We start from the raw sequence: 23,606 nt of genomic DNA, 5'->3' as shown, positions 1-23,606 counted from the left end.
TTTTTTTTCTTTAATCCATGGAGAGAAAATAATGAGGACATTATTAGCCATTACAGCTAATTAGACTGGGAATTCCAGCCTGGTCTGGGTTTTCACTGACCACTGGGACTAAAACATGTGTTTCGCTTGGTACAAAGACCGGTGTGTGTGTGTGTGTTTAGGGTTATAAACAGGACGTAGTGACTGGTCAGTCCGCTTGAGGGAGGATTGATGGTGAGCTACAGATGCAAATATGATGACTGAATGAAATGGTTTTTACCTTTACTGTGTTCAATATCTTGTTCGTTGTTTATTTGCAGGAAGCAAAATATCTCCGCAGATGGATTTTGAAATGAACTCGAGCCTAACTCAGACGTTGGACGTAATTCCTCGCTGCTACGAATTTTTAAACAGCTCCTGTCCAAAACTGGTCTACCCACTCCTCCTCAGAGTGCCGCTCTACGTATTTTTCAGCTTGGTGGTGATTCTGACAGTATTCGGAAACTTTTTTGTCATCCTGAGCATCGTACATTTTAAACAGCTCCATATGCCGACTAATTATCTCGTCCTGTCTCTGGCCGTAACGGATTTGTTGTTAGGGGGATTTGTAATGCCTTCGAGCATGATCCGGTCTGTAGAAACCTGCTGGTATTTGGGGACTCTGTTCTGTAAAATTCACAGCAGTGTTGATATCACATTGTGCACTGCGTCCATTTTAAACCTGTGTTTCATATCCGTTGATCGATATTACGCTGTGTGTCATCCGTTGTTGTATCAGACCATAATTACACCTTTGGTCACGCTGGTTATGATTTCCATTTGCTGGAGCGTTTCATTCGCGGTTGGATTTGGAATAATATTTCTTGGTCTCAACATCCTGGGCATTGAAGATTTTTACTACGAAAACATTGCCTGCGAAGGTGGTTGCGTTTTGTTCCAAAGTGCCGCTTCAAGCACCGCGTCTTCTTTGCTCTCTTTTTATTTCCCAGGTATCATCATGCTTAGCATTTATTTGAAAATATTCCGTGTCGCACAAAAACAAGCCAAATCCATTCAGGACTCGAAAAATAAAGCACAAGCGATGATAAGCAAAGAGGAGAAAAAGGCAACAAAAACTCTGGCGGTGATTATGGGCGTGTTCCTCTCACTTTGGACACCATTTTTCTTCTGCAATGTCATTGATCCTTTTATTGGTTATTTGATTCCTCCTGTATTGTTCGACATGCTGGTTTGGATTGGATATTTAAATTCGACCTGTAACCCAATTGTATACGCTTTTTTCTACAAGTGGTTTCGAAAAGCACTGCGGACTGTTTTATCTGGAAAAATATTTCAGTCAGGTTCCTCAAGAATGAATCTTTTTTCGCATTGAGAAAAAAAATTGAACAGTGATGTCCTGATGTGAAATTTTTATATCATTATATTTGTTTTAACATATAAAAGTTTGTTCCAATTTGTTCTGGCGTAATTTATTTTACATGAAAAGTAAAAGACGAGTGACAACTATTCATGTAATACATTTGAATTTTGTCCAAAACAAAGAACACAACTTTCCTCATGTACAATGCAACCTCTTGAAATTTAAATGTATTTTTTTACACGTGCAAATTTTTACAATCAACTACATTTCATGCGTTATATCATCGTTATGTACTGTATCTATCAATCAAAAACGAGTTGGTGATTGTGTGAAGCAGAACTGTAACTACTGTAACTGCATAGGTTTAACCACCCCCGACACACAAAAATATTCAATCTCCAAATGGCTCTCTTTATTTTTTGCTAGCTATATAAAATTAATCACAAAAGTCTAAATTTAAATCTAGTTGTTAATTTTGAGCCATTTGTAAATGTAAAAGAACTATACTAGAGCTTTCTTAAAAAAAACAAACATTTGTACTAATTAAGTACAATTATAATATTGGACACAAACATGTTTAAAAAAATTTTTTTTTATCATCATGTTGCCTTTTTATGCTGCTTTCGTTATGAAAATGAAGCTGATATACTGCACATGTGCTCATAAAGAATTAAATATAATGTGCAATCTATTTAATATAATCTTTCTCTAAATCAGTGTAATTTCTGAACTACACAGATACATTCTTATACTTCAAGACGGCATTAACCGTACCACAGCAGTCCCTAAAAAATACGTTTTATTAGTGAACTACATCCTTCAGGTCCTCTACTGAACAACATACAGTTTAGTGCCTTTTTTCCATGAGAGTACATGGCCATGTTTTTAAATTCAGGATATTTATTTTAAATCGGAGAGAATGCAATAAATTAATAAAGTGTACATTTAGTGTGTGAATTTATTGTGCAAAAGATTTTCCCCTTTCGTTTGAAATATTATTGTCTAGTTAAAGCTTTATATAAAAGGTCTTTCATCTGCTGCTGAGTTTATAAGGTTGGTTTTTGTTTTTTTTTTTGTTGTATTTTTTAGATGAGCTAAATATTTCTATTTTGGCAAATTTTTCCTATATAAATCAGTACAAGATGTAGGAATCACTGAGATCTTCCGATTTCTGAAAACAGATTACTGCGAATCAAATATTCACGTTTGTTTACACCGTGGTTTTCAAACTTTCTTTGTACATTAATAAACACCCCAATTTCTCCCTAATCTGCCCTCCTCTGCATACATGAGCTCACAGATGCCATCCCTTCAACCCAGAAAGCAAGGCCAATTTTGGTCCCCAGAGTACAGTCATCAGTGGCTGTAGCAATGTCAGAATTCAATCTTGTGAAATTAATGCAGTCCCCCTTTACACTGGGCAACATGCCCACTTTTCCCCTGTTGCCAAGAAAATATACAGCATTGAAAATTTTCCATATTAAACACAAGGAAATCCTGGCGTGTTCGAGACACTCATCCATATGTTGTCTTGGCCCAACCCTTCCCTGGTTAATCAGTGTGCACACTGCAGCTAAAAGGTCCACAGTCTTCATCACAGCCACCTTTATGTTTCGCCTGGAGGCTGGAAAGAACATGAAAAAACTCATGGAAAAGCGGGTGAAATGACTAGAGAGCAAACAGTTGGTGATAGAGGTGTTATTATTCTCTGACATGGTTTCCCCCTATCTGAATGCACCTTATCAACCATGATCGTCACAAAAAAGCACCAAAGTCTTATTGTACATTCATCACATGAGTTCCAAGCCTCGGTTTTCAAAGTGTTATATTGCATTCTAGTTTCCATGTTCTTCTGGTCTACACCCATGACTGCATGTTACATCTCCTTGTGCATACAAACCTGTGGAGTTTACATTCTTTACAATGATCACTGAGCTGAGGATTAGATATAATAAGGTATTTCTCTCAGATCTAAAGTCATGGCCTAGGTAATTATTACATGGTAAATTATATGTTAATTCCTTTATAAAAGAAAAAAGAATTAACCTAATTTGAATAAGACCTTTGGGCTGGTTGTTTCCCCCCCCCAATAAGCCCAAAGGTCTTATTCTTATTCTAATTTTTTTTTCCCATGCTCCACCAGGAATTAATTTTACGCACTGCTATTGGCCAAGATAAACTATAAATTTAGATGTTCTTCCTTTGGCTAACTTCATAATGGTCCAGAGGAAGGTATGTTGGATATTTGTTTTGAATACAAATGTTTAGAACTTCATGGATGGTAAACACTGTAATGTGATCCGCACTATAAGTTTATATGAACACCATACCAGTCAAGGTCACTACATAATTATGTATTTTTGGTGATTTAGTATTAGTTTATCTTTGTGATGTCATGCTAACAATGTGGTAATGCTATAGAACTTTATATTCTCAGATCTGGAAGGCATTGTGGGAGCTGCAGATGGACAATATCATCGATTTGGATATATTGGAGGAGCCTTCACTTTGTTTCAGTTCTCTTAATACATCGTGTTTGAAGACTGATTATCCTCTGGAAGTCCGGGTTTTGCTCTACATCGTCTTTAGCACTTCTTCTCTTATTACTGTGATCGGAAACCTGCTTGTGATCATAACTGTCGTACATTTCAGACAATTACGCACATCAACTAATTACCTCATTCTCTCTCTGGCTGTTGCTGATCTGCTTGTAGGAGGAATGGTGATGCCTCCTAGCATGATACGCTCTGTGGAAACTTGCTGGTATTTAGGAAGCACCTTTTGTAAAATACACAGCAGTTTGGATGTCACCGTGTGCACTGCGTCCATTTTAAACCTGTGTATTATTTCATTAGATCGATATTACGCTGTATGTCATCCGTTTCTGTATTACAGTAAAATGACTCCGACTACCATTAGATTCATGATCTTAGTGTGCTGGAGCATTTCTGTTTCTGTTGGGTTCGGGATGATATTTCTGGAACTTAATATTCTTGGAAATGAAGAGTTTTATTATAATAACTTTGTGTGTGAAGGCGCCTGCATGGTGTTCCAAGCCAAAGTAGGAGCTGTGGTATTTTCTATGCTTTGTTTTTACATCCCTGCAGTAATCATGCTATGTGTGTATATGAAAATCCTCCACACTGCACAAAGACAAGCTCGTGCAATTCAATCCACGAATGCACAGACGAAGACAGCCGAGGAAAAATCCGGTATGAGCAAGTCAGAAAGGAAGGCCACAAAAACTTTAGCCATAATCGTGGGAGTTTTTCTGACCTCCTGGGTGCCGTTTTTTATCTGCAACTGTATCGATCCATTTACAGGATATTCAGTTCCTCCGATTCTGTTTGATGTTTTCCTTTGGGTCGGGTATTTCAATTCAACGTGTAATCCGATAGTGTATGCATTTTTCTACAGCTGGTTCAGACATGCTTTCAGAGTCATTCTTTCTGGGGGAATATTTCAAGTCAATTCGTCACACACTCGATTGTTTTGATTGCTTATTCCAAACTGAATATGCTTGGTTCAAATTCTAGCAAAGTTTTTAGGTGAAATGAAAGTGTTTAAAAAGGACTGTTTGTAAATCTGAGTCACCAAAGTGATAACTTTTAGATTAGTACTGTAGTTGTTTCATTCCCTCTCTCAATTTTCACAATTACTTATGTACACATATGCCAAGGGGAATTTGGAGTGGCATTTCCATCCATTTTGTTTACACTGATCCTCGCTCAGGTATATAAAACTAGACAACATGGCAATAAAAGAATGACATGAACTATGGACACTGATCCAATACATACTGTATTCAAGGATAACATCTTAGCTTACTGTCTTGGTAAGCACTGTGTGGGAATGGTTTCCAAAGATTAGGGATGATGAGTGGGCTTAATGATCAATTATTAGGATTAATATTTTTTCCTTGGCAAATTGATACCATGGTTTCTGAGGTCAAAGATCATGTGGGTGGGCGTGTACATTGTCCTGCTGGTACCAGAGTGAGAGACTTCCAGGTGGATTATGTTCTGTAGGCACTAACATCCTGCATTTATGAATGTCACCGGTTAAGTCAGGCCACCAAAATTGTTTAATAAACAGATGTGGGCATCTTTGTTGTGCCGCACAGGATTTATCACACACTCTTAACTAAAGAGACTTACAGATGTACTACCTTGAAAAAAGAAAAAAAAGTATCATCACTCTAGTACAAATAGACCAAGCCACCAAGATTTCCAATACACTAAACTTCTGTTAGAGAGATATTAGTGTGGGAGTACACATATTGATAAAGGACAAGTTTTTTCATCCATTTTCCCCCCAAGAGAAGGTTTAGTACTCGTTCACGTGCTTAGTAAAGAGTAGGTAATTCATCCTTTGTCTGAACACAGCCAGGGGGAAGTTCCATCACTCATAGTTTTATAACCTGGCTGTTCCTAGATCTGACAAGAGAGAGAAGTTGAGGTTTATGTTATCAGGGCTTACCACTTCATAGGTCATGCCAGACCCAAGAGCTAATGACCTCCTTTCTGTTCTCATTGTCTTGCTTCAGGAGCCACATTGCTTTGATTATGATTGTGTTCACCTTTTCCATGTTGTACCCTGATTAGTTTGGCTATTTATACCCTGCTGTTTCTTTATCTCATTGGGACATTATTGTGAATAAGTCCCATTAAGTCCAAGCCTGGGTTTCATTGTGATTCCTAGCTTCATAGACCTTTGCCAGTTAGATTAGTTTTTAGGATTATGGATATTATGGTGATAGCCCAGCCTGCCAATGTTTTGACCACCACTGTGAACTCTGACACTGATTTATAAATAAAGCTTTATGCATTTGTGTTTGTCCTCTACTCACCACATTACACCCCATTTTTGAGTGTGTGTGTGTTAGATTCTTCAATCGAAGTTTGTTGGTTGGGCTGCTGGTTTTTTTCCTCCATCATACCCCACCAGGAAATAATTTGATAGACTGTCGTTGGCTAAGAATGTAGACGATCTTTTCTTTTGTTAACTTTCCTCTAAATGGTACAAAGAGTAAGGTATGTGGAATCATTATAAATACAGTCATTTGCAATCGGCATTGTTAGATCTGTCAAAGTCATTGGCTTATATTGCTTATTTATATAATGCGTACAATGCTGGATGTCACCCGTTCTTGTATCACAATAAAATGACTCCGACTCCCATTAGATTCTTGACTGTTGTGTGTTGGGGCATTTCTGCAGTAACTGGGTTTGAGATGATATTTCTGGAACTCAATATTCATGGAAATGAAATGTTTTATTACAGTAATTTCCTTTGTGAGGGTGTATGTACGTTTTTTTTCTAACTAAAGCAGCAGCAATGGTATTTCCTATGGTTTGTTTTTACATTCCTGCACGATTTAAACCAATCCTTGTCACCCCTACTACAACAATCTGTCTCATAATTACATTTAAAGAATTTAGCACACACCCTTTTAACTAGAGAGACTTACTGAAGTGCTTTATAATAACAATAAAAATGTATCCTCACTTTAGTACAAATAAGCCAGGATCCTAAACTACCATTACCCTGTTACAGACATATTCGTGTAGGAGTACAGGTATTGAAACAGTACGTTATTCTCCACCATTTCCCCCCTGAGTAAGTTCAGTGCTCAGTTAAATGCATGGTAAAGAGTTGGGACTTGTTTGAAAACAGCAAGGGGAAGTTCAATCATGCCTATAATAGTGTAAGGCTTTCTCTAAACAGCTTTATTCTTCTGAGTGAAGTTTATTTACATTTATGGCATATGGCAGACCCCCTTATCCAGATTTATCTCATTTATACATCTGAGCAGTTGAAGGCCTTGCTTAAAGGCCCAACAGTGGCTGCTTGGCAGTCCTGGGGTTTGAACTCATCAGTATCCCAACATCTTAACCACTGAGCTACCACTGCACCCGGCAGATACTATACCTGACAAGAGAGAGGTTGAGGTTTTTTGTTTAAATACAAGTGACAGTACATTTACAAATCACTCCTCTTTGTTTTTATTAGCATTTTCCATACTGGTCCCACTTTTTCAGAATTGGGGTTGTATTATATAGCACAGGTCATGATCCATATCATGTTGCAAAAAAATTGCTTGTTTGTTTCAGTGGAATACACCTCAACAAACCTTAGTTGGATTATCCCCTGCAAGCTGTTTGAACGGCTATTTTTTTTTTTACCCCCCCAACCCATCCCATCGTGCTCCACCAGGGATTCATTTAATAGACAGCAACTGGGTAAGATACACTATATATGTAGACGTTCCTCTCTTTGGTTAACTTTCCTTGACATGGTACAGAGCAAGGTATGATGAATGATGAGTTCTTATGCATTGTATATTAATCAAAGTCATTGGATTATTGTGCAATACTGATATAATATTTCTTATTATACTAATGATATGGTAATGCCATAATTTGACCTTGATATTAATTTTCTCAGATCTGGAAGGCATTGTGAGAGCTGCAGATGGACAATATCATCGATTTGGATATATTAGAGGAGCCTTCACTTTGTTTCAGTTCCCTTAATAAATCGTGTTTGAAGACTGATTATCCTCTGGAAGTCCGGGTTTTGCTCTACATCCTCTTTAGCACCACTTCTCTTATTACTGTGATCGGAAACCTGCTTGTGATCATAACTGTCGTACATTTCAGACAATTACGCACATCAACTAATTACCTCATTCTCTCTCTGGCTGTTGCTGATCTGCTTGTAGGAGGAATGGTGATGCCTCCTAGCATGATACGCTCTGTGGAAACTTGCTGGTATTTAGGAAGCACCTTTTGTAAAATACACAGCAGTTTGGATGTCACCGTGTGCACTGCGTCCATTTTAAACCTGTGTATTATTTCATTAGATCGATATTACGCTGTATGTCATCCGCTTCTGTATCACAGTAAAATGACTCCGACTACCATTAGATTCATGATCATAGTGTGCTGGGGCATTTCTGCAGTAATTGGGTTCGGGATGATATTTCTGGAACTTAATATTCTTGGAAATGAAGAGTTTTATTACAATAACTTCCTTTGTGAAGGAGCATGTATGGTTTTTCAAGCCAAAGTAGGAGCCATAGTGTTTCCTATGCTATGTTTTTACATCCCTGCAGTAATCATGCTATGTGTGTATATGAAAATCCTCCACACTGCACAAAGACAAGCTCGTGCAATTCAATCCACGAATGCGAAGACAAAGACAGCCGAGGAAAAAGCCGGTATGAGCAAGTCAGAAAGGAAGGCCACAAAAACGTTAGCCATAATCATGGGAGTTTTTCTGACCTCCTGGGTGCCGTTTTTTATCTGCAACTGCATCGATCCATTTACAGGATATTCAGTTCCTCCGATTCTGTTTGATCTGTTAATCTGGGTGGCATATTTCAATTCAACGTGTAATCCAATAGTGTATGCATTTTTCTACAGCTGGTTCAGACATGCTTTTAAAGTCATTTTGTCTGGAGGAATATGCTTTACTGATTCTTCACACACCAAATTGTTTTAATTGCTTGTTTAGGATTCAACTTTGTGCTTGACTAATCAACATTTTTCACAGGTGAAACAAAACTGTTTAAAAATGACTGGTGTTTATAAGTTTAAGGCAAACAGGTGATATTTCCTGCTTAAATCCCCTCCCATTCATGCACAAACATGCAAAGAGTGTTCAGAGCTCCATTTCCATCAAAACTGTTCATCACTGATGATAGATGAAGATTTTATAAAATTTCTCCAAACATCTAAAAAAAAATTTTTGAATATTGTGGAAAAGTTCAGATATTTTTCCCGTAATTTTCATATATTACAAATTCATTACACATAAAGTGGAATATTTCACACCTCTTTGTTTTTGTTTTAATCTTGATGATTATGGCTAACAGCGCATGGAAATAAAAAATCCAGTATCTATTGTATGTTTTAAGTAGAATAATATAACATAGCAATAAAAAAAGAGTTCATGTAACACAACCTGGGTGGACGTTTCATAATTTATTTTCAGCTGCATACGACTTTTAACAGCAGACATTGTCACAAAGCAGATTTACAGAAATACAGCTGGAGATTTACATTTATTAATTTCGCTGAAACATTCTTCCAAAGCATCTTGTAATTGAGCTGAACAGTTGAGGGTTCACAGGCTCAAGACCAACAATTTGGTGGTACCAGGATTCAAACTCACAACCTTCTTATTTCAGTAATACAGAGCCCTATCTGCTGAGCCACCACTGCTCTAGGTGTAGATCTTAATGAGAAACCACATGTGATATTAGCAAGGAAAAACACCACTGTAAAATTTAATGAAACAAAACCCCACTATTTGAACAGGTGTCAGAAGAGTCAGTAATCACAATTACATTTAGTGCATTCAGCACACACCTTTAGCTATAGAGCCTTACAGAAGTGCTTTGCAGTAAGGATTGAAAACTCGACCCTCACTCTAGTACAAATAAACCAGGATCCAAAACTATTATCAAGCCAAAATTGGGTCATTCTACCCAGGAGTTCATGACCTTCTTTCTGTACCAGCAGATAGCTGTTGATGGGAGGGATCTTTAGAATGTATTCTCTTCTTGTAATTAATATGTTCTCTGATTATGTTCACCTTTTCCATATTTTACCCTGATTAGTTTGGCCATTTATACCCTGCTGTTTTATTTATGTATTTATTTATTTATTTTAATCTCATTGGGACATCTTACTGTGCATTTACCCTGTTAGGTCTAAGTCTGGGTTTCAGTGTTCCATTATACTTCCCAGTTTTCCTAGATCCTTGCTGTTAGTTCTTTTTTGATTATGGATCTGGTCATAAAGCTGCTCCACTGTGAACTCTAACGTTGATTCCTGGATTTGCATTAATAAATCCAACTCTGAGTTTATGCTTGTGCCATGTCTCTAATAATCACGTGTTACAGTACCTCTGTGCATACGTATCTGCCATCAGGAGGGTCTACAAGCATGGGAAGGCTTTTTGGAGTGTTATATATATAAAGAATTCACAACATTAGAGTCCATAAATAGCTCTGTGTAATAAAGTGGAATGACACGGGAAAAAAAATGTTGAACACGCTAAGGAAAAGCAGTTCTCCAAGGTAAGGCAAGGAACCAGCTGAAATCCATAAGTAATTATACCCCCTATCTGTGCAAATTAATATCATCTGGGTTTGTAAATTGATGGTCTATAAAAAGGCTTTTTGTTACCAAGGTGTTACACAAGAAACATCATGATGGGTAAAAGCAAAGAGTTCTCCCAAGAACATTGCAACCTTATTGTTGCAAAACATATTGATGGAATCAGATACAGATGCATTTCAAAACTTCTGAATCCTCCAGTAAGCACCATTGGGGCCATTATCCACATCATCCACAAGCAACATCATTGTCATCAACCGGCCACGCACAGGAGCTCCTCGCAAGATTTCTGACCAGGGAGTCAGAAGAATAGATAGAAGATTAGCCCAAGAGCCAAGGACCACTCAGCAATAGGTAATGCACTCCACTGCTCACGCTCACCACACAAGGCTCCATTACTAAATTAAAGGCATGTCGAAGCTCGTCTAAAGTTTGCTGCAACTCATTTTGAAAAAGGCGTATGAAATACTGGGAGAGTGTAGTCTGGTCAGCCGAGAGCAAAATTGAACTTTTTGTCCGTCATAATACACACCATGTTTGGAGAAGAAATGTCACTGCACATCACCCTAAAAACACTACACCAACAGTGAAGTTTGGAGGTGAAGCATCATGGTGTGCGGCTGTTTTTCATCACATGGTACTGGCAGACTTCATATAACTGAAGGAATGATGAATGGAGCCCTTTACCGGGAGGTTCTTGAGAAGAATCTGCTGCCATCCACCAGGATGATGAAGACGAGACGTGGGTGGAGCTTCCAGCAGGACAACGATATCAGGCATACAGCAAAGGAAACTCTCAACTGGTTTCAAAGAAAAAAAAATCAAGGTATTAATCCGGTCCAGTCAATCACCTGACTCGAGTCCAACTGAACAAGATTTAAAGACAATATGTTTAGAAGAACGGACCGAAATCACACCTGAATACTGCGAAACATTAATTTCTTCATACAGGAAGCGTCTTAAAGCTGTCATTACAAACAAAGGCTTGTTCGCTAAGTATTAAATAAATTTCAGTTAACGTCTTCAATACATTTTCCCCGTGTCATTCCACTTTATTACACATAACTTCATTTATAGACTTTAATGTTGTGAATTCTTTATATTTCCAGATTTCATGATTTAATACCAAATCTGTTGAAAATTTCATGTGAATAAACTGATTGGAAATATATTTACTGAACAAAATGTTGAGGCATCCAATACTTATGTCCCCCACTGTAAATTGCTTGTTTGTTTCAATGGAATAAACCTCAAAAAACCTTAGCTAGATTATCCTCAGGAAGCTGTACGAAGGGATGTGAGCTGTTTAAACCCCCATCGTGCTCCACCAGGGATACATTTAATAAACGGCTATTGGCTAACATACACTATAAATGTAGATGTTCTTTGGTTAACTTTTCTTGACATGGTACAGAGCAAGGTATGATGAATGACAAGTTCTTATGCATTGTATATTAATCAAAGTCATTGGATTATTGTGTAATACTGATATAATATTTCTTATTATACTAATGATGTGGTAATGCCATAATTTGACTTTGATATTAATTTTCTCAGATCTGGAAGACATTGTGGGAGCTGCAGATGGACAATATCATCGATTTGGATATATTAGAGGAGCCTTCACTTTGTTTCAGTTCCCTTAATAAATCGTGTTTGAAGACTGATTATCCTCTGGAAGTCCGGGTTTTGCTCTACATCCTCTTTAGCACTTCTTCTCTTATTACTGTGATCGGAAACCTGCTTGTGATCATAACTGTCGTACATTTCAGACAATTACGCACATCAACTAATTACCTCATTCTCTCTCTGGCTGTTGCTGACCTGCTTGTAGGAGGAATAGTAATGCCAGCCAGCATGATACGCTCTGTGGAAACTTGCTGGTATTTAGGAAGCACCTTTTGTAAAATACACAGCAGTTTGGATGTCACCATGTGCACTGCGTCCATTTTAAACCTGTGTATTATTTCATTAGATCGATATTACGCTGTATGTTATCCACTTCTGTATCACAGTAAAATGACTCCGACTACCATTAGATTCATGATCATAGTGTGCTGGGGCATTTCTGCAGTAATTGGGTTTGGGATGATATTTCTGGAACTCAATATTCTTGGAAATGAAGAGTTTTATTACAATAACTTCCTTTGTGAGGGAGCATGTATGGTTTTTCAAACTAAAGCGGCAGCCACAGTGTTTCCTATGTTTTGCTTTTACATCCCTGCGGTAATCATGATTTGTGTGTATGTAAAAATCCTCCGCACTGCACAAAGACAAGCTCGTGCAATTCAATCCACAACTGCACAGACAAAGACAGCCGAGGAAAAAGCCGGTATGAGCAAGTCAGAAAGGAAGGCCACAAAAACTTTAGCCATAATTGTGGGAGTTTTTCTGACTTCCTGGGTGCCGTTTTTTATCTGCAACTGCATCGATCCATTTGCAGGATATTCAGTTCCTCCGATTGTGTTTGATGTTTTCCTTTGGGTCGGGTATTTTAATTCAACATTTAATCCAATAGTGTATGCCTTTTTCTATAGTTGGTTCAGACATGCTTTCAGAGTCATTTTGTCTGGGGGAATATTTCAGGCTAATTCCTCACACACTCGATTGTTTTGATTGCTTATTCCAAACTGAAACTGAACATGCTCAGTTAAAATTCCATCAAGATTTCTTTTAGGTGAAATAAGTGTGTTTAAAAATGAGTGGTGTTTCTAAACCTGAATCCCAGAGGTGATTTTATTCACTGTTCCATTCCCTTCCTCCTGTATTTTCACCATCACCTGTATACACATATGCAAAGGGCTACTGGAGCTGCATTTCTGTCAGTGTTGTTGCATTGCTCATTGCTCAGCTACAGTATATAAAACAAAGCAGCATCACAATAAAAGAAAATGTGCTAATAATAAAATTGTAGAATGCCTCAACGGTCAAATGAAATGTCATGGTGTTGCAATTTTTAGGAGAAGAATATTTAACAGAAATTTATGTTGTGAGCCATTTTAAGCTGTATTTCCTGTCCTAAACAGATTTTGATGTGTTTGAAATTTCCATTTAATATTGAATATTGTTTAGAGTTCATCAAATACTACAGTTAAATAAATTAGAATTGCAGAGAGACACATTAAAAATGAAGCAAACTGCTTTGCAATACGAGCATTAAAACTAAGAAAGCACAAGCAATGATTGAATCACAACCCAAAGAGAATTAAGAATACAACACTTGAGCGTAAAATAATTGAAAAAAAAAGTTTAAAAAAAAAAAACATGTTGGAGGCTTTGAGCCAGCAAAGCACAGAGCTGAACATTGCTCGAAAAAGGTAGTTCACTGAAGATACAGTTTAATAAACAGCATTTCCATGCTGAGACTGTGAGCCTTACCGACAACACTCATACCACTGGTTCCTACTTCTGAAGCCAACATTAAGTGGTGGTGCATGGCCAACCACCAGTGACCCAGGATGGTCCTGGTACCCCTAGTAGAAAACATATATGAATAAAGGCTTAAGTCAATGCAATAGGGGAATTCTGTTTGGCAAGAACTGGGAAATCTTCCGACTGTAGACACTACAACACATGATAAGGGAAGAAATGCAGAGGAGTGATAGAAGGGAGCTTTAAACACCAAGATACAAGATTGGGTTCACTTTGATATAACATTTAGTTGTTGTGACACACCTGATGAACAGTCTGATAAAATGGGCCATGAACACCTAAGGGTGGTTCTGAGTTGATGGCCAGATCAATAGTCAGCCTACCGCTAATCAGCTAGCAGTTCTCCTCCATGTCCATTTATACCACCCCATCAGGGTCTTTGCAGATGGTTTGGCCATAGCAAAAAAACTATCAGGTTATCGGTTGCCATGTCGCATTTTGAATCAAGACACTTAGAAGAATAGAATAGAAGAATTTTACAGTGATTATGCATAATTTCCCCCCAGAATTGTTGATAACGTCTCTCTACTTCCTGATTAAACTGAGCCTTGGCCACTGGCCACTTTCCAGACCTGCACTTGAACTATGCACCCAGATCCATGGACCCTGGAGCACAGTATTCTCAAGGACACCATCTTGGTATGCACTGGTAGGCAGATGATGTAGACGATATGTGGCCATACAGAAACTGTTAACTATCGTTAATATTTTTGGTTGTCAACTTTATATGATGAGGATGCCGGGGCTAATAGATCAGGAGGGGAGTGGAGTGTTGTGGTAGACTTGTCCTGCTGTTATCCAAGTGAGAGATTTTCAGGTGCACAATGCACTGCAAACACGAGCATATTTATGAAGGTCATTGGTCATGCAAGGTCACAAAAACCTAACTTTGAAACACTCATACATCTGGGCGTCTCTGGTCATATAGTTCCTGTGGTGTACAACTGATACATAGAGTCTAGCAATACTCTTTCTCCTCTTCAAGCATTATCTACCTGCACTGGTGGTAAAACAGTAGTGCTTGGTCCCTATCATATCTGCCCCATGATTAGTGATGGGGATACAACATTAGTGGGTGTTTCCTCAGAGGGAGAAGCTTCATTTTCAATATGAGCATGCCACCTTCAGATCAAAATGGTAAAAAAAAAACCAAACAAACAAAAAAAGTCCTTGGTGTGGTGAGAGACTGTGTTCAATTCTTGTTGCTGCCGTCACTATATCTGGCTGGCAAAAAGAACAGAAAGATCAGAAACAATGATGTAGGGAAAGGAGGTCAAAGAGATTGGAGAGGCCAACTCATAATCCATTGAGAGTTTTGAAAAGGAAGAAGAGACTCTTAGAATCAAAACAAGCTTTGATGGGATGCCATAGAAGATTTTTTTAAACAGGGTAACATAGTTGAGAGAGCTAGGATAAAGAGGTGGGACCTGCTGGATTATTATTGTTTTAAACGTGGAAGAAATGCTGGATTTCGATTATCTTGATGGGAAGTGACCAGGACATGAATGCATATTTCATTCAGTGAGGGACAACATCTGGAGATATGGTACCTAGTCAATGTGGGCAGCAGGACTAAATTTAATTTATGTGGTTCAAAGGAAAGGTGGAGTCTACGATGACAAAGTATCTGTACTGTAAGACATCAAAAAGAAGAATTATTTTTTATTACAGTTGTGTTTAAGGTTTTGGGTCATCCAGTTTTCAATCATCACCAGACTAGGGTGGAGGGTCATGACAGGATTTGGTGAAAATGTGACCATTACAAGGAAGAACATAAATAATAAAACAGGAGAAGACCCAAGACGGATCCCTAAGGATCATGATGGGATAATGGATTGAAGCTGGACTGAAGAAACGATACCGGTTGACCGCTTAAATGTCTGAAAAATTCAAACATTACCTATGTACAAAAGTCCATAATAGGTATCATTTGAGGCTCTGGAGTAACACAACAGAAGTGTTTGCCCTATCATGAGGGGATTGAAAGTTCAAATCCTGGTAATGCCACAGTCCTGCAGTCAGGCAGCAGAGACAGCTGCGAGTAGGCACTATTGCAACAGGTAGACAAATTCAAATCAACAGTCAAAAAACAGACTTGGATCAGGTGATCATCAAACAGATTTTCAATGGCAAACCCAAAATTGAAAACCAGAACAAGATCAAAACCAGGTAGCATGCCATAAAATACAAAAGCTTGGAATCGTCATGAGGTAAACTCAGAGCCACTCAGAGCATCACACAGATTTATTTCTGAGTGACTGGGATATTTATGTGTGTGAGATTCCAGGTGTGTGTAATCAGTAGTCAGTTAAACATGACTGTGATCATGGCTGTGAGCAATGAGAAATGGAGTCCAGAATGATCATGTTGTGATTCTGTGGTGGTTTCTGGGAATTGGAGTTGATGGCCAAATCCAGTGCTGACATGACGCCTCTGTGGACTTCTGTAAGCTCATGTATGCAGAACAGAGTTGTTGGCAGTTTCCCTGGTTGGTCATTATCGTTTGACAGGGGAGAGTAATGCTGGGTTTGAGGTGAAGTTGCAGCTTGTAATTGTCTGCCTACAACTGGAAAAGGCAAAGAAAATGCCCCCTCAACTTGAAATTTCTTATCAGCTTGGGGTTCTACTTCCTTCCCAGTTAACATAATGACATCATATCAACATGGCTGCTCACAATATAACCAGTGTAAAGTCCCACTTCTCTACTTTTAAATTAGTTTACAGTAGTGTTGGTGGGATGGCAGGTCTGCAGCCCACACGCACCAAGACCAACGTTCTCCTTGGACAACTGTCACCCAAACTGAGCTGTCCAATCAGCACCCCGTTTGATCTGGACAGCACAGGAGCACATGGCTGCAGGGCGGGGTGGCATGAGCACACAAGGCTGGTAGCCAATGAGGGGTGCTGCTGCTCCTGCAGGAGCCAGGAGAATATAAAAGGGCGCAGCCAACCAGAGAGGTGAACATGTTCTCCTGTCTAGGTCCCGCTGATGCATGTTTCTTTGTTTCACACTGCCTGGATCCCACCTTGACACTGCTCCAGTCCGCTTGCTTCTCCCAACCTCGGGCAACCATTGTGACAACCACCGCCTGCACCTCAGTTCCTCACTCCCTCACCTTCCCCGTTCTCCCACATTCTAAAATAAAAGAGCACTTTTTACCAGACTCCTGCCTCATGTTCCACCCACCGCAGCCTAGAGTAGCCACAGTCGTAGAGAATGTGGGCATGAGCACAGCAGTCATGGACACCATACTACAGCACCTGCTGAAGACGAATATCCGGCAGCAGGCAGGGACACAGAAGCTGGTCCAGAGCGTCTATGTCAGTATGCAGGATCTACTGGAGCTGAAGAAACCCTGCTCTGCTGCTGCCATCTCTCTCCCTGAACCCTTTTGAGATGCCCCGCAACTGCTCACCAAGGTCGGCTTGCCTACTACACGCACCTTCCGGCCGAGGCCACCCACTATGAGACCCGCAAAGGAGAAATCCTGGCTCGATGCGCCCTGTTTCCCACCAAGGCAGAGGCCGAGTTCCACTGATAATCCTACCACCCTGGAGCCTGGAGGGGAGAGAGACGGAAGTCCCCCCTGGCCAATGCCGGGTCCAGCTCCCCGGAAGAAGAGACAAAACGAAATCCGCCTCGCTTATGGAACTCCCCGGGATGAGCTCATGCCTACCGAGCTAGACCTATCAACCCCGCAGCAAGCTGACAAACCCTGGCTGGTTGGTTGTGTTTCCTGTGTCAATGGGGACATGCAGAAGGTCCCCGCCGCTGAAGTCCTTGACTCAACCTCCGCCAGTGAATGGCCACTCCTCGTCGGGCTGATCCTGGAGCTTCCAGTCCTGTTGTTTCTCAGATGAGATTGGTCAGGGTTCCCCACAATCTCCCTCCCAAAGGCTGCCCAGGGCTGAGGCACGGTCCGGTGGGCCTACATGGCCCATCGAGAAGTGGACGCCAGGGAGAGAGCCTCCTCAGGTGAGACACACACACACACACACACACACACACACACACACACACACACACACACACACACACACACACTAACCCTGTGTCTTCTTTGTGTCAACAGGTCACCCGGAAGGGAAACTTCAGGTACGAGCAGACGACCATCTGAAGCACTGCTGGGGCCATGTGCAACAGATAGAAGGAGTTAACCAGTAACTTGAGCAGAAAACAGTCTACTGCTGTTGCTGTGCTGAAATTTCAGTCCTAAATGTTGCATGAATTTTTGAACTTCATTATAGTGGAAAAGAACCAGCAGTTACTCAGGCCTGTAACTGTAAAAGTGCAGTTAAATAAGCTTTTTATAAACTTTACATGCTCTGACAAAGAAAACGAAAGACACACTTTCATGAAGGCCCCCAAATTTGTCACATTGATTGTGCCAAGGTGAGAAATGACATCATTAAAACTTGCAAATTACGACTTACAATGCACCACAAACAGTGAATGAAACCACATAGCATTTAAAGTGATGGACAGGGTCACAGTGTTATGCTATCATATTTTGAACTCCATTAAATCTTGGTTTAAAAAAAATGGAATAAACCTGATTCAGTTCCATCATTCACCACAAGGGATTAATCTGATTCACTGCTATTGGCTAAGATAGACTATAAATTTAGACTTTGTTCTCCTAGGTTTAGGAGATTCAGCTACATGGTGCATGGAGAGGTATGAACGATTATGATAAAATAATTGTTGGGAATGTAATAAAATGTAAATAATACAATTTGCAAGTTATTCTAAAAGCTGTACATCATGCATTAATATGATTTTGTGACGATGATGATGATTATTATTATAATAACCTCACTACCTTGTTAATTTTCTCAGATCTGGAAGGCATTGTGGGAGCTGCAGATGGACAATATCATCGATTTGGATATATTAGAGGAGCCTTCACTTTGTTTCAGTTCCCTTAATAAATCGTGTTTGAAGACTGATTATCCTCTGGAAGTCCGGGTTTTGCTCTACATCCTCTTTAGCACTTCTTCTCTTATTACTGTGATCGGAAACCTGCTTGTGATCATAACTGTCGTACATTTCAGACAATTACGCACATCAACTAATTACCTCATTCTCTCTCTGGCTGTTGCTGATCTGCTTGTAGGAGGAATGGTGATGCCTCCTAGCATGATACGCTCTGTGGAAACTTGCTGGTATTTAGGAAGCACCTTTTGTAAAATACACAGCAGTTTGGATGTCACCGTGTGCACTGCGTCCAGAAACCCTGCTCTGCTGCTGCCATCTCTCTCCCTGAACCCTTTTGAGATGCCCCGCAACTGCTCACCAAGGTCGGCTTGCCTACTACACGCACCTTCCGGCCGAGGCCACCCACTATGAGACCCGCAAAGGAGAAATCCTGGCTCGATGCGCCCTGTTTCCCACCAAGGCAGAGGCCGAGTTCCACTGATAATCCTACCACCCTGGAGCCTGGAGGGGAGAGAGACGGAAGTCCCCCCTGGCCAATGCCGGGTCCAGCTCCCCGGAAGAAGAGACAAAACGAAATCCGCCTCGCTTATGGAACTCCCCGGGATGAGCTCATGCCTACCGAGCTAGACCTATCAACCCCGCAGCAAGCTGACAAACCCTGGCTGGTTGGTTGTGTTTCCTGTGTCAATGGGGACATGCAGAAGGTCCCCGCCGCTGAAGTCCTTGACTCAACCTCCGCCAGTGAATGGCCACTCCTCGTCGGGCTGATCCTGGAGCTTCCAGTCCTGTTGTTTCTCAGATGAGATTGGTCAGGGTTCCCCACAATCTCCCTCCCAAAGGCTGCCCAGGGCTGAGGCACGGTCCGGTGGGCCTACATGGCCCATCGAGAAGTGGACGCCAGGGAGAGAGCCTCCTCAGGTGAGACACACACACACACACACACACACACACACACACACACACACACACACTAACCCTGTGTCTTCTTTGTGTCAACAGGTCACCCGGAAGGGAAACTTCAGGTACGAGCAGACGACCATCTGAAGCACTGCTGGGGCCATGTGCAACAGATAGAAGGAGTTAACCAGTAACTTGAGCAGAAAACAGTCTACTGCTGTTGCTGTGCTGAAATTTCAGTCCTAAATGTTGCATGAATTTTTGAACTTCATTATAGTGGAAAAGAACCAGCAGTTACTCAGGCCTGTAACTGTAAAAGTGCAGTTAAATAAGCTTTTTATAAACTTTACATGCTCTGACAAAGAAAACGAAAGACACACTTTCATGAAGGCCCCCAAATTTGTCACATTGATTGTGCCAAGGTGAGAAATGACATCATTAAAACTTGCAAATTACGACTTACAATGCACCACAAACAGTGAATGAAACCACATAGCATTTAAAGTGATGGACAGGGTCACAGTGTTATGCTATCATATTTTGAACTCCATTAAATCTTGGTTTAAAAAAAATGGAATAAACCTGATTCAGTTCCATCATTCACCACAAGGGATTAATCTGATTCACTGCTATTGGCTAAGATAGACTATAAATTTAGACTTTGTTCTCCTAGGTTTAGGAGATTCAGCTACATGGTGCATGGAGAGGTATGAACGATTATGATAAAATAATTGTTGGGAATGTAATAAAATGTAAATAATACAATTTGCAAGTTATTCTAAAAGCTGTACATCATGCATTAATATGATTTTGTGACGATGATGATGATTATTATTATAATAACCTCACTACCTTGTTAATTTTCTCAGATCTGGAAGGCATTGTGGGAGCTGCAGATGGACAATATCATCGATTTGGATATATTAGAGGAGCCTTCACTTTGTTTCAGTTCCCTTAATAAATCGTGTTTGAAGACTGATTATCCTCTGGAAGTCCGGGTTTTGCTCTACATCCTCTTTAGCACTTCTTCTCTTATTACTGTGATCGGAAACCTGCTTGTGATCATAACTGTCGTACATTTCAGACAATTACGCACATCAACTAATTACCTCATTCTCTCTCTGGCTGTTGCTGATCTGCTTGTAGGAGGAATGGTGATGCCTCCTAGCATGATACGCTCTGTGGAAACTTGCTGGTATTTAGGAAGCACCTTTTGTAAAATACACAGCAGTTTGGATGTCACCGTGTGCACTGCGTCCATTTTAAACCTGTGTATTATTTCATTAGATCGATATTACGCTGTATGTCATCCGCTTCTGTATCACAGTAAAATGACTCCGACTACCATTAGATTCATGATCATAGTGTGCTGGGGCATTTCTGCAGCACTCGGGTTCGGGATGATATTTATGGAACTCAATATTCTTGGAAATGAAGAGTTTTATTACAATAACTTCCTTTGTGAAGGAGCATGTATGGTTTTTCAAGCTAAAGCGGCAGCCATAGTGTTTCCTATGCTATGTTTTTACATCCCTGCAGTAATCATGCTATGTGTGTATATGAAAATCTTTCGCACTGCAAAAAGACAAGCTCGTGCAATTCAATCCACGAATGCGAAGTCAAAGACAGCCGAGGAAAAATCCGGTATGAGCAAGTCAGAAAGGAAGGCCACAAAAACGTTAGCCATAATCGTGGGAGTTTTTCTGACCTCCTGGGTGCCGTTTTTTATCTGCAACTGCATCGATCCATTTACAGGATATTCAGTTCCTCCGATTCTGTTTGATGTTTTCCTTTGGGTCGGGTATTTCAACTCAACGTGTAATCCGATAGTGTATGCATTTTTCTACAGCTGGTTCAGACATGCTTTTAGAGTCATTCTTTCTGGGGGAATATTTCAAGTCAATTCGTCACACACCAAATTGTTTTAATTGTTTGTTTTTTTTCAAGCTGAGACTCAATATTCTTAAGTTTTAATTAACACTGTGATCAAATTAAAATGTTACAAAAAGTTTGAGCAATGAAAAAGGTGATGCCAATAGCTTTCTCATTCCATTCATTCCTAATTTCTACTCCTGCCTGTGCCACACTGCTTTAAGTATGAAACCTGATCATGGAAATGGATCCCCTTTTTGGGGATCAAGAACCAATAATTTTGTTTCTGTTGCTATAAAATCTGAGGAACATGCTGATTTATTAATAATATTTAGGTAGATATCAAGGTGTGTATTATGAAAAAACACCCCAATAAAGCCTCTTTGCTTCAGCTCTCATTATGACTTTATGTTAAACGAGTAATGTTCAACACTTTATCTTATTCACGATAAAATCAGTATATATATATATTTTTTTTTAATAGAAATGCAGAAACTGTGGAGTTTTGATTGTTATACAATGTACAGTCTATGTATAAGTGGGACACTAAAGTTTCTTCACAATTAAAGCATGATGATTAATTCATTTAATAAATCAAAGTTCTCTATTCTGAAAATTCAACGTCTGAAAAGACAAAATCCGCTTTCAAAATAATTACTGAGTAATAACAAACCTTCATGGATGAACTTTCTCAAAAGCACTGAATATAATGGACAAACATTCATATCTTCAGCAAGAAAAATCTCTGAAAAATGTTTGAGCTATTTTCACATTCTATAATGGAAACGATGAATCTGATCCTAGGTTCATGCTCAATACTTTTTCTATAAAGTACTTTAAAGAAAAACGGGCCTTGGTAAGCTTGCAATATCCGATCAAAACCAATGCAAGACTAATATTTACACACACATATATTTATCCACCGGTGTATTTTACCTCCACCTGTTTCACAGCATTTTAATCATCACTCCTCCTTAGAGCTGTTTGGTTTCCATCTTTTGCTCGTATCTTGTTTTTTTAAATGTTGGTTTGCCTAAAATTAAAAAGACCTGCTCATGCAGCAAGCCGTGCCAGTAACCGATGACTCTCCCTGAACTGTAGCTTCCTTTCCCATGCCCAGAATCTCCAGTGACATACAACTGATGTCAGATTTGATGTGTGGTATTCTTTATTCACTTGAAATGTTTCATTTAAAATGTTTCTTAAAATTGAAAAGCTCCAGCACTGTGTACATATTCAGTTGCCACATTGCTGGTTGAGATGTGTGTTCAGTGAACTGTGACCAGAGCTCTAGAAACTAGAGACAACCTCTCATGGGAAAACACTAACCTTAAAACAGTATACACAAATGCCAATCTTGATTACAGCACTTCTGGGATCATAATCAGACCCTAAGCTGTCATAAACAGATGCATTTACTTCATATTGCTGATGCTTTTATCCAAAGGAACTTGCATTTGAGACAGGAAACATTATTATCAACCCTTCTACCTGGTTCCACCTATTAAGTTACGGGAAACATGCTATTGTAGATTACGTTTAAGAAGTGCTCAAACCAATATGTATTTGTATTTCTATGTCTTTTCTTGTGTGTCAAGAAAATGCTTTCACTATTAGCCCCTGGCCCCATGCTACTGCTACAGCTTTAAAGGGTGCTCCAGGGTAAAACTGATGTCACTGATACATCCCGTATACTTGGTGATTTCCTTAATTAAAGTGGGTGTGTTAAATCAGGAAAGCACTAAAATGTCTAAGACGAGAACTTCTCCAGGACTAGGGTTGGAAACTGGCGAGTTATACAAGGCTGCCACCATGATAATCCCAACCAACCTGCGCCCAAACCAAGGGTAAAAGGAACCTGGACCACCTTCGAGAATCACCCATGAAAATTCTATATTTCAACACCAGAGAGCATCATTACCCAAATGCTGGGTTGTTACCATATCTGTAATTAGTGCTCAGCATTGCTCTACATATAAACCACCTCACACTGGCTGCA

At 39.7% G+C, this 23,606-nt stretch overlaps 5 protein-coding genes across 5 annotated transcripts; all 5 read left to right on the top strand.

Annotated features, from left to right (window-relative positions):
• Nucleotides 1-310: 310 nt before the first annotated feature.
• On the top strand, nucleotides 311-1,424 carry LOC108261192 (trace amine-associated receptor 1-like). The gene has a single exon (XM_047161348.2). The coding sequence runs from the start codon at nucleotides 320-322 to the stop codon at nucleotides 1,349-1,351; it is 1,032 nt and encodes a 343-aa protein (XP_047017304.1). The 5' UTR covers nucleotides 311-319; the 3' UTR covers nucleotides 1,352-1,424.
• A 2,132-nt stretch (nucleotides 1,425-3,556) lies between these two features.
• LOC108275339 (trace amine-associated receptor 1-like) lies at nucleotides 3,557-4,835 on the top strand. Its single transcript, XM_053685857.1, has 3 exons — nucleotides 3,557-3,571; nucleotides 3,777-4,122; nucleotides 4,195-4,835. Exons 1-3 carry the CDS (start codon nucleotides 3,557-3,559, stop codon nucleotides 4,833-4,835), a joined length of 1,002 nt encoding a protein of 333 aa, XP_053541832.1.
• Nucleotides 4,836-7,813: 2,978 nt separating this feature from the next.
• LOC108275345 (trace amine-associated receptor 1-like) lies at nucleotides 7,814-8,845 on the top strand. Its single transcript, XM_017486120.3, has 2 exons — nucleotides 7,814-8,132; nucleotides 8,205-8,845. The coding sequence occupies exons 1-2, from the start codon at nucleotides 7,814-7,816 to the stop codon at nucleotides 8,843-8,845; spliced, it is 960 nt and encodes a 319-aa protein (XP_017341609.1).
• A 3,148-nt stretch (nucleotides 8,846-11,993) lies between these two features.
• Nucleotides 11,994-13,686, top strand: LOC108275353 (trace amine-associated receptor 1-like). The gene has a single exon (XM_047161353.2). The coding sequence runs from the start codon at nucleotides 12,052-12,054 to the stop codon at nucleotides 13,081-13,083; it is 1,032 nt and encodes a 343-aa protein (XP_047017309.1). The 5' UTR covers nucleotides 11,994-12,051; the 3' UTR covers nucleotides 13,084-13,686.
• Nucleotides 13,687-20,615: 6,929 nt separating this feature from the next.
• Nucleotides 20,616-21,663, top strand: LOC108275362 (trace amine-associated receptor 1-like). Its single transcript, XM_047161355.2, has one exon. It carries the CDS (start codon nucleotides 20,632-20,634, stop codon nucleotides 21,661-21,663), a length of 1,032 nt encoding a protein of 343 aa, XP_047017311.1. The 5' UTR covers nucleotides 20,616-20,631.
• Nucleotides 21,664-23,606: the final 1,943 nt, after the last annotated feature.

The sequence above is a fragment of the Ictalurus punctatus genome, chromosome 2 (genome assembly GCF_001660625.3).
Source record: "Ictalurus punctatus breed USDA103 chromosome 2, Coco_2.0, whole genome shotgun sequence".
Taxonomy (NCBI): Eukaryota; Metazoa; Chordata; class Actinopteri; order Siluriformes; family Ictaluridae; genus Ictalurus; species Ictalurus punctatus.
This window is presented reverse-complemented; position numbering and strand designations above follow the sequence as displayed.